Source organism: Leptopilina boulardi, unplaced genomic scaffold (genome assembly GCF_019393585.1).
Source record: "Leptopilina boulardi isolate dan_hultmark-lab unplaced genomic scaffold, ZJU_Lbou_2.1 LbouV2_54, whole genome shotgun sequence".
Lineage (NCBI taxonomy): Eukaryota > Metazoa > Arthropoda > Insecta > Hymenoptera > Figitidae > Leptopilina > Leptopilina boulardi.
Genome location: NW_026137999.1, coordinates 45,837 through 61,708, shown reverse-complemented (window position 1 = coordinate 61,708; position 15,872 = coordinate 45,837). Strand labels below are relative to the sequence as shown.

Here is a 15,872-nt window from a genome sequence, read left to right as displayed (position 1 = left end):
TGTTCTGTTTAATTAAAAATGTTATCTAAAACAATTTTTGGCTACTTATGAAATAAAGTTTGTTAAAACAAGGAAAAAGGGGACTCCAACAGTTCCTTGGAGTTTGTAATTGGGTGCGTGAATATGTTCCCGATTTTGCAGAATTAACATCACCGCTCACTGATCTACTAATAAAGAATCGTAAATGGATTTGGACCGAGGAAGCAGATTCAGCATTCAAAAGAATCAAAGAGCTTTTCAAAATGGATCTACGCTTAGCTCGACCAGACCCTCATTTGAAACTCCAACTCCACACCAGTCTTAGCGAAAATGGAATGGGCGCGTTGCTCTTTCAGACGCACCCAGATGGACACAACCAAGTAATCAGTTACGCAAGCGCTAAACATCGCGACGTGGAGAAGCGTTACCGTTGTTGTGGGTTCCTGAAGGACCTCAGCAGGGGGTGTTGTTTGAGTTCCACGACGTTGATTTGGCTGGTCATCCGGGAGTTGACGAAACATCAAGAGCGATACAGGAGCATTTTTATTGGGTGGGAATGCATGAACAAATCAAGAACTACGTACGATCATGTCGCATTTATAACCAAAAACACCGTGGGACATGATATCAGTCGATTTAATGGGGCCTTATCCTCGGTCCAGTAGAGGAAAGAAATTTTTATTCGTCGTGACTGATCTCTGTTCGAGGTGGGTCGAAGCGTTCCCACTAGGAAATTCAGCGGCTTCTAAACTCGTTAAAGTTTTAGAAGTAGAGGTATTCCAACGTTTTGGTTATCACCGCGAAGCCAGATCCGAAATCTGAAAGAGAGGTTCGATTACGGGAAGTCCGCGAGCACCAAGCTTCTTATCAGAAAGACTCTGCTACCCTTTCTGTTAAAACGCCGCGCTTTAAGGAGGGAGATTGGGTGAGAGTCAGGGCGCATCACCTCTCCGACAAAGAGAAATTTTTTAATGCAGGTTTGGCAATTAAATGGGAGGGCCCTTTCCAAATCATTCAAGTGTTGAGTAGCGCAGTGTATCTCGTTGCGTTGGGTGAAAGGAGAGTGAAAATTCATGCTAGGGACCTGCGCCCAGCTCAATTCGAGGAACAGCCGGTCGTCTTGCCAAGAGGAGAAGAACCCAGAGGTAGATCAGATTTGGATGAAGTTGAGTCTCCCAAGCGAAGAGGTCGCCCCCCAAGAAAAGAAGAGAGAATCTCGAACCCGAATTTGTCGAAAAATCAATGGAAGTTCAAGGCCAGGAGTCCACCATATTCGAAAATTGTAAACTCCTTTATGATAAAGACGGATACCTTCAGGTGTTTACCGACGGCGCTTGTTCATTCAACGGCACGGAGCGTGCTTGGACCGGGGTTGGAGTTTATTTCAACGAGCTACATCCTTGTAATATTTCAATGCCCGTGGAAGGCAACCAAACGTGCAACGCGGCCGAGCTACGATCCGCGCTGTTGGGCGCTCAACAGGCTCTGAAGATGGGTGCTAAGAAACTCACTATTAATACTGACTCCAAACCCTTGATAAACAGTTTCCAACAGTGGATACCTACCTGGATTGACAGGGGCTGGGTTAATACCCGAGGAAAACCGATAAAAAACAAAGAAGACTTGATCCATTTACACAAACTTCTTGGATGTTTTGAGTCGGTGAAATGGAATTATGTGCCGAGCCACGGCGGAACACCTGGAAATGAAAGCGCGGATAAATTGGCAAAGGATGGAATTCAACGAATTTCAGAAGAACAGCATCTGGCGTCCGGTAGCGAAGTAGCGTATAATGACGGAAAAGTGAATACGTCATTAATCACCCACGGAAGGTATAATTTACGACCTCGAAAAAAATGAGAAAAGAAATTCGTGATAGCCCGAATCAAGTGGCCAAGTACCGGCGAGTTCGATTGTTTCTTTTTGTCATTTGCTTCTATTTTTTGTATATATATATAGATAATTTTTTTTTACTACTTTTTATTTTACCGTTGTAAATATTTCAAAAACAAAGTTTTACTTCATTTTTTGTTCTCGTTACTGTAAATATTTACTAGTTGTGATTTCCGTGTAAAAGGAACTTATGTTCGAAAAAATATAAATAAAATTTCGCGGTACACGTTTAAGTTCAGAATAAACGAACGGCGCATGCGCGTGGGAAGTACATATGGCGACTCATAAGCAGAGACGCCCCCCTCCCTTTCCTTCTTTTACTGCATCATCTTCCTTCCGACGATCAGTTTTTCGCAAATAGCGACCGATGCAACATCAAAGACGGAGTCGCGGAAAAATGGACGCTGTGATAACTACTGTCGTCAAACCGCCAAAACGACCCTCTCAAAACAAAAGGAGGACCGAGCGACGCCGTCAAGCCTGGGAGGAACAGCTTCGGAACCCCGATGTTTACATTCCCTTACCGGTAGGACGTCGACGAAAGAAAAGAAAAAGTAAAAATGTTATGGTTAACCCGTCCATCGATATCTCAGCACCTGAAAAAGAAAATTCTGCCAAGACGGTTTTGGAAAATGTAGCGCCGCTAACTCTCTTTCCTGTAAAAATGGGGGTTCCTATCGAGTGCTCAACATTAGACCCAGTACCTACGGCTCTTCCTCCGGTAGTAACTGTAGCTGCAAATACATTTCAAGTGGTTACTCCTTTAATCGACTCGAGCATCATTTCCCAAGTGACGCCCGAACCTGATGCCGCAGTCATTTTCCCGTCGTCAGTGCGGCGAGAACCGTTGGACGAGGACGTGCCTATTCTATCACTACCTGAAAATGTGCCGTCAAACAATATTCGCGAAACGGGCATTCCGACAGAGGGCTCACTCCGCGACGACCCCACAGCCAACACCGAGATGTTACTATTTTCAATCGAAGAAGCCATCCGCATTTTATCCCCCCCCAGTCCAGCACCAACTTCTACAACAGCTGCTATTGAGGATGATGACATGGATGTCCTCGAGCTGCACACCTCTCCAGTCAAGTTATCCCCACTCCGCCTTGCGTTTTTTCGAACGGGTGAACCGACTCATCCACAACAAAAGAACCTCCTGCCAAAATCTTCCGCGACGCGATCAGTCTGGAAAGTCTCATCAGAAACGATAAACGAAAATTTGAAAATAACCCTTTCCAGGAACAGTTCAGACAGAAAATTACCAATCAAGGCACAGTGGGAAAAAAATGACCCTCTGTGGACAAAAATCTACCGACAACACAAATCTTAACCGATTTTAATATTTTTTTTTTAAATACTCGGATAGGTTTTTCGTGTAACGCACAACTGCGATAAATTTGATTTATTTAAAACTAACCTTAAAAATGATACCTATATATGAAATTACGTTATTAGGATGGTTTAAAAAATGAAAAAATAATTAATTTTGATATAGCAGAGAGTATTGTGAACCCTTTTTGATCACTGAATGCGAATTTGACATTAAAATTGCAAAATTTTAAAATTCAAAATGGCGGATGCAATATGGCAGGCAATGTTTTATAAAAGTCACCAAATTCACTCCCAAGTTGTTATTCACGGGTTTTTAAGGTCGCTGGTTACGAATCTGAAGTCTGATTTCAAAAATTCAAAATGGCGGATCCAATATGTCGGATTAAAAACTCATTGAATTTGCTTGAAAGTTGTTACCCGGGGGTTTTTGGGGTCGCTGATTACAAATCTGAAGTCTAATTAGAAAAATTCAAAATAGTATTAGATTAGAGTATTATATTATTATTAGATTATTAGTATTAGATCTGCCATCTCAAATTTAAAAAATTTGACTTCAGATTCGTAATCAGCGACCCCAAAAACCTTCAAGTAACAACTTTCATGCAAATTCAATGAGTTTTTAATTTTTTAATCCGACATATTGGATCCGCCATTTTGAATTTTTGAAATCAGACTTCAGATTCGTAACCATCGACCTTAAAAACCCCTGAATATAACAACTTTCGAGTGAATTTGGTGACTTTTATAAAACATTGCCTGCCATATTGCATCCGCCATTTTGAATTTTAAAATTTTGCAATTTTAATGTCAAATTCGCATTCAGTGATCAAAAAGGGTTCACAATACTCTCTGCTATATCAAAATTAATCATTTTTTTATTTTTTAAACCATCCTAATAACGTAATTTCATATATAGGTATCATTTTTAAGGTTAGTTTTAAATAAATCAAATTTATCGCAGTTGTGCGTTACACGAAAAACCTCTCCGAGTATTTAAAAAAAAATATTAAAATCGGTTAAGATTTGTGTTGTCGGTAGATTTTTGTCCACAGAGGGTCATTTTTTTCCCACTGTGCGACGTCAATTGGAAGCGCAGAACAATATGTTTAGAGAAAATCCGTCAACATTTTTGGAACCATCTTCTTTTGATAAATCTTCCAACATTGAGCCGTACCCAAATCCTCTCCACGAAACGGAAAGGGAGAAAAATCTAAAGAAACAATTGAAGGTAGGTTAAGGGATCTCACACTTTTTTCCAAGTTCCTTATTTGCTATTTTCTGAGTAATACTATTTTTCAGGTTATGAAAAAACAACTTTATTATAAAAATAATTTTCAACGAGGTGGTAAAAATGGGCGTGGCGGTAGAGGTGGGAGTAATAATTATTATTATTAGAAAAGATACCTGTTGTTCCTTTATTTTGTCAATTACATTTGTAAGTGGTAAGTTTAATTTTTTTAATTAACGCGATTTTCATATAAAAAAGAAATGATGTTTTTTGTTGTGTTTTACAATAAAGCATTGTAAAACCGAGTTTTCCTATAAGCTATTTTACCACGATGCTGTATTTCATGTTACTTAAATAAAAAAAGAATTAAAATATTCTATTTAATTACTACTTTTTATTGTAATATTAGAATTTTAGAATAAAAGTGAATAGTGTAAATTTTTTTAATTTCATATATCAGAATATATTGCAATAAAAATTAAAGAGTAAGAAAACTAATACATATTTATACGTGAAGATACTTTACAACTTTGTTTATAATATATAAAATATTTTCATAATTATTGTAGTAGAGCGTTATATTCAAAATATGTTTTTTGTACTGAATATACTTTAATTATTTCTCTTTGTTAAATAAAATTTACTTTTTGTAATATTAAGATTTTTAACTTTTTATCCTTGTTCTAAATTTATAGAGTTTAAGTGTTTTATTTTGTTTTGTATTCTATAATATCTAATATTTACCTATCCTTTTAATTTTAGTACAAAATGTTCGCAGAACTAACTTCAGAAAACGTAAAACTGAACATTTACAAATTAACTTGAAACCTATTCGTTATTGTGCCTCACAACATCCAGCAATGCAAAAAGTTTCAAAAATTCGACAAGGCTCAGAAATAAAGTATTCCATTGAATGTACCACTGATGTCCGTAGATATCCTATGGACATTTCAGCGATATCCCAATTTACGGAAACTGCCGAAAAATTTATGATGGATTTTTGAAAGATGTCCAAATAGATAGTCAGTTATTCTGAAAATGTCCACGTGATATTTTGAGATTTCGCCAGGTTATCCTAACTGTCACTATGTACACTATTTTTTATGGATAAATGTCGATCATTCAGTAGATAACTCTTATACATATCTTGAAAATATTCTATCAATATTTACAAAAGATCTCCAGAATAGCTACAGTATGCAGTCCTTAACTTACTATACAGATAATATGCTTATTGCAAAAGTGAAATTATTTTTGTAAATTAAATTTATTCATATATTATACTCAGTTAATATGAAAAATGAAAAATTTTATGAGCATTATTACCATGCGGAAAGAAAAGATATGATTGACTCAATCATTTATATGATAAATATGGTATATTCATTTTCTATTGTTACCACATTCATATTTCTAGATAACGTAGCAATTTTATGGTTGATACCGATTCACTCCTATGGTTGACACTTTCATACATTGTAATTACAGTACAAAATAATAAATGCTAAACCTGACACCTGGTTATCAAAAGAAAGAATTTTAGTATTTGCACTGTAAAAAAGTACTAAAATAGTACCGATTTTATGTATCAAAATAGAACATAATGACAATTAAACACCTAAAGTCGGTATTAAATTAATACCTTCCGTTTTACAGTGTGAAAGTATCAACTATAGAAATCGATATAACAATCATTAAAGTAGTAAGTCAATTAGAGATATAGATGTGACCATTGAAAATGGATGTAAATTCTAAAATATGTATCTCGCAACCAGTAATATGAAACTGTCAACTAGAAAAATATAGTCTTGACAGTATAAAATAGACATCTATTATTTATCAATGTGAATAGATATAACAACTATGCTCTATTTTCGTTTCTAAAATCATAATAAAATAAATTTATAATTATGATAATTAATCATTTATTTTAATCGACAACTAGCTAAAATTATGAACGCTATACTATGATAAATTGTGGAAAAATCAAAATTTGTATGTATCAAAAGATGACGTTGGAGGGATGTAAAATAAATAAATAACAATAAATAAAATAAATAAATACTAAAAAATATTCAAATTCATTTTTAATAATTTGTTAACTTTTGTTAAAGATAGTAAACATTTTCTAAATCACTTGTATTCAAATTCTGAAGGTTAAAAAATTCCGATCTTGAAAAGTACACAGTTTTTTTTTAAATTAAGTACTTTATAAAGAGAAGCAAATTTTTCAAAAACAACTACATTTTAAAAGTTTCATCAATCTCAAAATAGAATTAATTTTTTGAAGCACAATCTATTAATATAACATTAAATTTTCTTAAATATTTACAATAAAAGAAACTTCTTTCAAAACAAATCAACATTTATTTAAAAAACAAGAATACATAATTAATTATGCATTAACCTTTGATTAATTACTTAATTAATTAATTTATGGAAACCTATGATGTTTAAATAATTAAAACTACTCTAGCCGTAAAATAAAATGTGACTATGTTAGAGAATTTTAGAAGAAAGTATAATCCTACATTGAACTGATAGCTTTATAAGGAAATCAGTTTTGAAGTTTAATAATCCATGAATACGACGATTATTATAGATATCAGAAAAGGTATAGAATAAAGACAAAATTAATGTTTTTTAAAAATCAGTTTTTTTATTTTGAATGTAATAATAATACCATACTCACGGTGAGTTGTTCTGTTGATTTGAAATGCAACACACCATTCGATTGAGATCTGACCTTATATTAAATACAATTCAGCCAGACCAGAATCAGACGGGGCGTTACACACATAAGTTGTATTTTCTGCAGTTTTTTACCTACAAAGAACTAAATGTAAATTAATTTAAATATATTGAATAAATGCATTTGCGTATTTTGTTTTTCAACACTTGTATAATAAAATTTAATTTTAACATCGTTTCCTTTCTATTATTGTAAATCTACACAAATATTGTAAATACGAAAAAGAACTAATATATATTTTTAAAATAAATAACGTGTTTGCAATTAATATGAAAATATTTATCAAGAATATGCAAACATCATTATTTTAACTATTTTAGTTAAAATCAAATGGAACGTAATATGAAATAAGACATTCATGTGTGTACTTTATTGTAAAATTTGATATTTGCATTTAAAACTTTTGAATTATATATGTGCATTCATGTATATTGAAATTTCATTTTTAAATGTAAGAAAATATTTCTTTCAATTCTTTTAACAAAAAAACAAATAAAATGTACATTACTTTAAACCTATTAAAAATTGTCATATTGTATACTTTGGTAATTCAATATCCAAGTTGTATGACATTCCTTTTAATACGTATTTGCAAAATACATAGACTTATTTTCATGCCTATAGGATTAAGCATGATCGTTTTGACTGCTTTCGTCAAACTAAAAAGGAACGTACATGAATTAAAACTTTCATGTAATTAGTACAAAATATGTACGTCATTACAAATTAATTGTAAAATTTAAGAAGTGACATATTGTATTATTTTAAATCGATTTTTGGAAGACAGGTGAATAAAACACATTCACATATATAATGACAACGTTTCGGAGGCACAGTTCGCCACCATCCTCAGGTCACTTTATTACATTCTAAACAAATTCAATACATACAGAACAAACCAAAAAACTAATTTAAATTATTTAAAAATAATATTTACCTAATTAAAAAAAAAAAAAAGAAATTGCACCAACACTTCATCAAAGGAGTAAAAAATTAAAAAATAAAAAATTGTAAAAGTTTAAATTATAAATCACGAACATGATTATTGTAAGCGATTAGTCAAACTGAGTCTAACGGTGACAATTTTCACATTATATACAGAATAATGGGTCAATGAACCTTCATAGAAATATTATGAATATAATCATTGTTTCAATTTGCTAAGTAAAGGAAAATAAGTATTGCTAAGAAATTGTACATCTTCTTTCTTATTAATAGTAAATTCGTTGCTTTTAATATGGATCATTTCTGAAATTAATCTTTTTCTGTAAGAAAATTCGTAATCTATAATTTTTGCATCCTCGAAATTGAAAGAATGATTATAATCAGCTTGATGTTTGTTTACTACTGAATCAGAATTTTTATTATTTTTATGTTTATGATAAAAACCCGTTCTTTCAAAATAAATCAAAAAATAGTTAATGACAAACAATCTAATAACTCGGTTTCTATTTATCATCAACTTCCTAAAGTTTCTATTCCCTTTAATAATATTTACTTTAAATTATCCAATATTCTCAAAAAATACAATGTTTTAACTATTCCACTGGTTCAAAAAAGTTTAGCTTCTGTCATAAAATTGGGTAAAGACTTGACAAAGAAATGGGATAGAACGAGTATTGTGTATAAGTTCAATTGTAATAATTGCCCTGCTACTTATATAGGTGAGTCAAAACGGACTTTAAAAAAAAGAATTAATGAACATAAAAATAATAAAAATTCTGATTCAGTAGTAAACAAACATCAAGCTGATTATAATCATTCTTTCAATTTCGAGGATGCAAAAATTATAGATTACGAATTTTCTTACAGAAAAAGATTAATTTCAGAAATGATCCATATTAAAAGCAACGAATTTACTATTAATAAGAAAGAAGATGTACAATTTCTTAGCAATACTTATTTTCCTTTACTTAGCAAATTGAAACAATGATTATATTCATAATATTTCTATGAAGGTTCATTGACCCATTATTCTGTATATAATGTGAAAATTGTCACCGTTAGACTCAGTTTGACTAATCGCTTACAATAATCATGTTCGTGATTTATAATTTAAACTTTTACAATTTTTTATTTTTTAATTTTTTACTCCTTTGATGAAGTGTTGGTGCAATTTCTTTTTTTTTTTAATTAGGTAAATATTATTTTTAAATAATTTAAATTAGTTTTTTGGTTTGTTCTGTATGTATTGAATTTGTTTAGAATGTAATAAAGTGACCTGAGGATGGTGGCGAACTGTGCCTCCGAAACGTTGTCATTATATATGTGAATGTGTTTTATTCACCTGTCTTCCAAAAATCGATTTAAAATAATACAATATATATACATATGGAAGAATTAAATATATAATTTTTATTTAAGAAGTGACAATTTAAAATTTAAGTTTTTTTATAGTTCCTTTTTCGTCATTATTAATGAAAAGAGTATGGCACATAAACAAAATAAAAAATGCCTATATTTTAATTACGTATTTGCAAAGCTATGCAAATATTTATCATACTCATGAAAGCATGATTATTTTGACTCTTTCAGTCAAATTCAAAAGAAACGCACAAGAATTAAGACCTTTATGTTAAATACATTATGTAAACTTTTGCAGATTATTATTTATTTAGAATTAATTTCTAATGTAAAACACTATTTCTGCGCCGTTTCTTTTCCGTCATTACAATTCGTACACAAATAAAATGGTACTACATTTTCCTAATGAAATGACGTACTTTAAATTAATATGCAAATATTTATAATGCAAGCATGATTATTTTATTCCCTTCAGTCGAAATAAGATGTAGTTTACATGAAATTAAAAATGCAAATTTAATTTCAAGAGTAAAAGGATATTTTTTCATTGCATTTACACATATACAATGTTACTCTTCAATCATAGCGATGAACACCTGAAAAAAACAAAATTTATTGTATTAATAATTTATTCTCAAGACATATTCGATTATATCATACGCATGCCTGCATGATACTCGACACTTTAGTTAACATTTTTTTCTTTTGAGTGTTTGGAATAATTAATTTAACTCTGTATAGTATTTGAAATTCAAAAAGATCTTAAAATTCAGGAAAAGCTGTTAACCTTCTCGTAGATATAATATTTGCAAGATGCTCTCTTAATTTCATAACATCACGAGAAAACTTATATGTAAATGGATCTCTACCCAAACCTATGCTTGTACCTCGTGCTGCCGTTTCCACGCCACAACAATAACCGTCAGGCTGTTTTTGAACTAAAAGAATATGTATGTCCTTTGGAGATAACTTTGGATATTGCTTTTTTATAAATAAATGACATCTGAATGGAGATTGTCGTAAACCAGGTTTTCAAACATACTGTCAAAAATTGTGAGTTTGCCATCTTTGTAAAAGTATATTCTCTAGTGATCAATGCAATTTCCACCAACAATTTGAGCATCACGATTACTCCCGAGAAAAAATAAAAAGTAAATTCGAGATCAATTTTTGATCTACAAAAGTATAAAAAGTATAGCAAAATGAGATTTTCCCATACTTTAAGTATGGGACAAGTAAAGTATTGTAAAAATATATATAAAGTAAATATGAAGTCGTTTTTAAGTATTTATGAAATATTTATAAACTATGGGTAAAGTATATAATTTTTTATAAAGTAATTATAAAGTATTTACAAAGTATATATAAAGAATTTAAAAAGTATATATTTAGTATTTATGAAGTATCTGAAAAAATTTATGAAAAGTACGTAAAAAGTATATATCATATAGTTATTAAGTATATATGAAGTCCTTGTTAAGTATACCTAAAGTATTTGTGAAGTATATGAAAAAGTATACGAAAAGTACATAAAAAGTATATATAGCAAACACTTATGAAGTATATATTAAGTCCTTAATAAGTATACCTAAAGTATTTGTGAAGTATATGAAAAAGTACACGAAAAGTATATATAAAATATTATGAAGTATAAATGAAGTACTTGATAAGTATACCTATAAATTATTTGTGAAGTATATGAAAAGTATATAAAAAGTATACATCAAACAGTTATGAAGTATTTATTAAGTTCTTGCTAAGTATACCTAAAGTATTTTTGAAGTATATTAAAAAGTATACGAAAAGTACATAAAAAGTATTTATATCAAACACTTATGAAGTATATATTAAGTCTTTAATAAGTATACCTAAAGTATTTGTGAAGTATATGAAAAAGTATACAAAAAGTATATATAAAATATTATGAAGTATAAATGAAGTCCTTGGTAAGTATACCTATAAATTATTTGTGAAGTATATGAAAAGTATATAAAAAGTATATATCAAACAGTTATGAAGTATTTATTAACTTCTTGCTAAGTATACCTAAAGTATTTTTGAAGTATATGAAAAAGTATACGAAAAGTACATAAAAAGTATATATACATCAAACACTTATGAAGTATATATTAAGTCCTTAATAAGTATATCTAAAGTATTTGTGAAGTATATAAAAAGTACACGAAAAGTATATAAAATATTATGAAGTATAAATGAAATTAGTATACCTAAATTATTTGTGAAGTATATGAAAAGTATATAAAAAGTATATATCAAACAGTTATGAAGTATATAATAAGTCCTTGCTAAGTATACCTAAAGTATGTGTGAAGTATATGAAAAGTATACGAAAAGTACATAAAAGTATATATCAAATATTTATGAAGTATATATAAATTCCTTGTTAAGTATATCTAAAGTATTTGTGAAGTATATGAAAAGTACATTAGAAGTATATATCAAATGGTTTTGAAGTATATATGAAGTCCTTATTAAGTATACCTAAAGTATTTGTGAAGTATATCTGTAAGTCTTTCTGACGTATATAAGGAATCTTTATGAAGTATATGTAAGGAATTTCTGCAATATTTATTGAAGATAATTTTTTAAGTTTTGAATTTTGAAGAGTAAGGATTATGCTATTTTATATAAAAATTGTAAATAACTGACTATTTAATATATTATAAGCTGATTTTTATTTATTAATATTCTTCACTATCTACGATAATTACAATTTTTATTTAAACGTAAAAGTTACTGTCAAATAATAATTTTCAACAAACAATTATTATTCATATTCTGACAGTGTCGCGGGCTCTATTGCGTAGACGACATTTGGCTCCTTTGGCTTTCCTGCAATTACAAGTTTAAAACAAACTGTAATTAAATCGTTGACATCAATTAAAAGATATTCTTCGTTTTGAGAATTTGTAAATTTGTGAATAAATGATAAACAAGTATTTTGTAACGGAGCAAAGAAGTTATTTGTCGTCTTACACTTTTTAACAATAGCATATAATTTGCAGTTATCATAGCATGCATTACAATTTTTACCACATGAACATTTTGACATTCTGAGGAAACATTGGACCACTCCAATACTTTTAACGCCATTGTATCGATATTTCACACAACATGTTGTGGTTTTAAACTTTGCGTCGTACATTTCTGAAGAATAAACTAGGTTACTTTTCAGAAGTCTGTAAAATACATTTAAATTAGAACCAATGTTAAGTCCAAATGATGTCAAACAATTTCGAAATTTTTCAAATGACTCATTAAACTGTTTACATTTGCCGATAATGGCGATTTTTTCCATCACAAAATATGCTTTTAATCTATGTGTGCCGCTCTTTTCTATTTTTTTGCAAAATTTATAAGCCAAAGAACCTACCTGTAAAACTTTTGATTTTAATTCTGCATGGCACATCAACATATTTGCAGCTGAACATATTTGTAATTCAGCATATTTTGTACCATGAACCATACTTTTCAAAATTCCATTCATACTTTCAAATGCGAAACACGACGTTACCCACAGAGGACCAAAATCTAAAACACCGAGTGCTAAATGACGCAGAGAATGCAAATTTGATGTCATATGGTCTAAGCCATACAAAACTTGGAATTTGCTCACATATTCTTTAAGTGCTCTGTCTGCAAGATCAACCATATCTTTTGAAACGCTTTTTTGACTTAACAAATAAATGGCTAATACAAGAAGTTTATGGTGCGATAAGTATGGTTCTGGCAGAATGTCGTTCAAAATCGGTAAAGAATAATATAGAAGCCATATTTTTAATTCTGAAGCTTTCCAATACTTATGATCTGAAATGTTTCTTGACAGTCTCTTTACAAACGATGGAGGAGTTAAAGATGTTATTCTTTTATCAATAACTTTTATAAACTTTGACAAAGACCAAGATTTTCCATGAAATTTAGAGTGAAACCACAAGAATAAAAGTCGTTTTACAACTCCTAGGAATACACAGTGCATTGCGTCAAGAGTCATCGTTCGAATAAAATCATGAGTTATTTTCGATAATACAGAGGGTCCTTTTACTCCAAATACGGGTTTTTTTTCTTATGAGCCTTTGCAGCGAACTTTTCTGTTTCTGATGACGTCCGTAAGTTCAGTTCATCTTGGTGTGGATATACACGAAGATTTTTTCGCAGTTTTTTGGTTTGGATTTTGCATTTCGGGCAACCGAATTTTGAATTGAATTGCTTCGTATTTAGAAATAAAGATCGCGCAGGTGAATCACAGGTTCCACATATTACAATACCCCTTACTTTCACTTTATTCGTCTTTCCATGAATTGTAAAATTTACACCATTATACAATTTTTGTAGTGACTCTTGAAGAAATTGTAAAAACAGATTAGGAGAAGGTTTTGAAGGACCGAACCATAATCCGGCAAGAATCATATTTTCCTTTTTAATTCGTTCTGCGAATGGTAGCTCATTGATGGTGAAATAAAATGGCCATATGCTAATTTTAGATGACTTGAATAACGGCACACCGTCTGTATTCCACATTAGCGAAATATTGTTAACACTAGACAGAATGTTGCCATTTTTGCTAAGTTTTTTATATATTTTACCGTCATAAATATCTTCCAAGTTATCTTCGTTTTGTTTTTTCCGTGTAAACCTATGACTTAAACTTGCAAAAAAACCGGGTCGTTTGAAAAAGACTTGTAATTGCGTTAAAAGAGGTATTTCGATTAAATAACTTATTCCTTTAAATTTTTTGCATTTAGTACACTTGGATGAACGCGATGGTAGTTTTTTTAAACATTTCGAACAGTAATAATGTCTAACAAGTGGTACTCCAATATTTCTAAAAAATTTTTTAAAAAAATAAAGGGTTTTTTTGCATAAATTTGGTTGTATACAGTGCATTGCAATCACTTCTAGTATGCTTGCTAAACAGGATCCTGTTAATTGATATCTTATCAGAAGAGACAAAATTACGATCATACTTTGCGCAACAGTTAACGGTGCTCCTGGATATAAAAATTTATCGTTTTCATCTTCATCTTCATTTTCGCTGCTGCTGCTGCTGTCATCTTCATTCGAACTACTATTCGTTTCTTCTTCTGATTCGTCACTTTTGACATAATCTCGGTGTTTATTGCAATCACTATTATCATCGCTAGAATCTTCCTTATTTTCTTTATTTGCATGTGTACTTGTGTCTGAGCTGTCAGAGCTACTCTCATCAGTGGATTCGTCACTGGTTCTCGAATTCTCTCTGCTAGAATTCCTCGATTCATGATTTTCAAATTCTTGATCTGCATAAAAATTATTCTAATTATACTTATAAGAATTTTTTTAATTTATAAATTTTTTTAAATAATTTTTTCTGGCTTGCATGACATAGTGAAATTAAAATTGCCAATTGAATTATTGTCTTGTAATAAAAATTACGAAACATAAAAATCTGTGAACAAGAACTATTATAAATAATTTGTTCTGAAAAAGAATTAATAAAATCACGATAATAATTTCTTATAGAAAAAATAAATTATAGTAGACTTTATTCGCAAATTATAAAATTCTGTAATTTTTATTTGAGGACAATTTTATTTCAAAAAGTTTTTATAATTACAAATTTTTACAGAAAAATAAATTTCTTTATTTATTAAATTTATAATTTAATGTAACTATTACAATTTATTTTTTTAAAGAAATTTATAGTGAGAAAAATTATATTTCTCTATACAAAATTATTTTTATAAAAACAAATTATAATTACAATAGTAAATTTCATTAAAAAATTTTTTCAGTATTTTTTTAATTTTAACTTTAAAAAAATAATTTAAACATGTTGTTTTATGTAATTAGTTGTAGGTTCAATTGTAATTTCAATTTGTCATAAATATAAGCAAAGACAAAAATTTTAAGTTTGAAAATGGCTTCATAAAAATTACACATACAAAAATAATTTTTCGTCAATTTTTTATCCGTTTATTTATTTATTTATTATTATTTATGTATTCATAATAAAAAATCCCATTATATTTATCAAATTTGTAATGAAATCAATAACATATGCTCTATATAGTATATAGAAAAGAATATTTTTGAAGTTGAGTGACGTTTTTTACCTGATAAGTCATTACTTGGTGCATTTTCGAAAATGGGATCTTCAGTCTCATCAATATTTTGCTGCAATTTTTTCTTCTTTTTGTAGTCATGAAGAAGGCGATATCGGCTAGGCCGGGAATATTCACTAAATGTACGTATTTTTGGCATTTTTATATTCCAAAAAACTGTTTAATGTTTTGTTGACAAAACAAATAATAATCGACACATCTTTCTTGTTCGCTTTTTTTTCTGCTGGAGCTAAAATCGATGCATCATACAGGGCGAACG

At 30.0% G+C, this 15,872-nt stretch overlaps 2 protein-coding genes across 2 annotated transcripts; one reads left to right on the top strand and one right to left on the bottom strand.

The window, feature by feature from the left end:
* Nucleotides 1-1,221: 1,221 nt before the first annotated feature.
* On the top strand, nt 1,222-1,839 carry LOC127289989 (ribonuclease H1-like). The gene has a single exon (XM_051318324.1). It carries the CDS (start codon nt 1,222-1,224, stop codon nt 1,837-1,839), a length of 618 nt encoding a protein of 205 aa, XP_051174281.1.
* A 10,345-nt stretch (nt 1,840-12,184) lies between these two features.
* On the bottom strand, nt 12,185-15,752 carry LOC127290000 (uncharacterized). Its single transcript, XM_051318335.1, has 2 exons — nt 15,605-15,752; nt 12,185-14,788 (listed from the first exon to the last, which is right to left on the bottom strand). The coding sequence occupies exons 1-2, from the start codon at nt 15,750-15,752 to the stop codon at nt 13,551-13,553; spliced, it is 1,386 nt and encodes a 461-aa protein (XP_051174292.1). The 3' UTR covers nt 12,185-13,550.
* Between the last annotated feature and the right edge of the window lie 120 nt (nt 15,753-15,872).

What these genes read in the sequence shown, in the direction of transcription:
- LOC127289989 (XM_051318324.1), top strand. Translation starts at nt 1,222, where the DNA reads ATGGAAGTTCAAGGCCAGGAGTCCACCATATTCGAAAATTGTAAACTC.
- LOC127290000 (XM_051318335.1), bottom strand. Translation starts at nt 15,752, where the DNA reads ATGCCAAAAATACGTACATTTAGTGAATATTCCCGGCCTAGCCGATAT. An exon ending in ACCAAGTAATGACTTATCAG is followed by an intron (nt 14,789 to 15,604) that starts GTAAAAAACGTC and finishes ATTTTTATGCAG; the next exon opens with ATCAAGAATTTGAAAATCAT.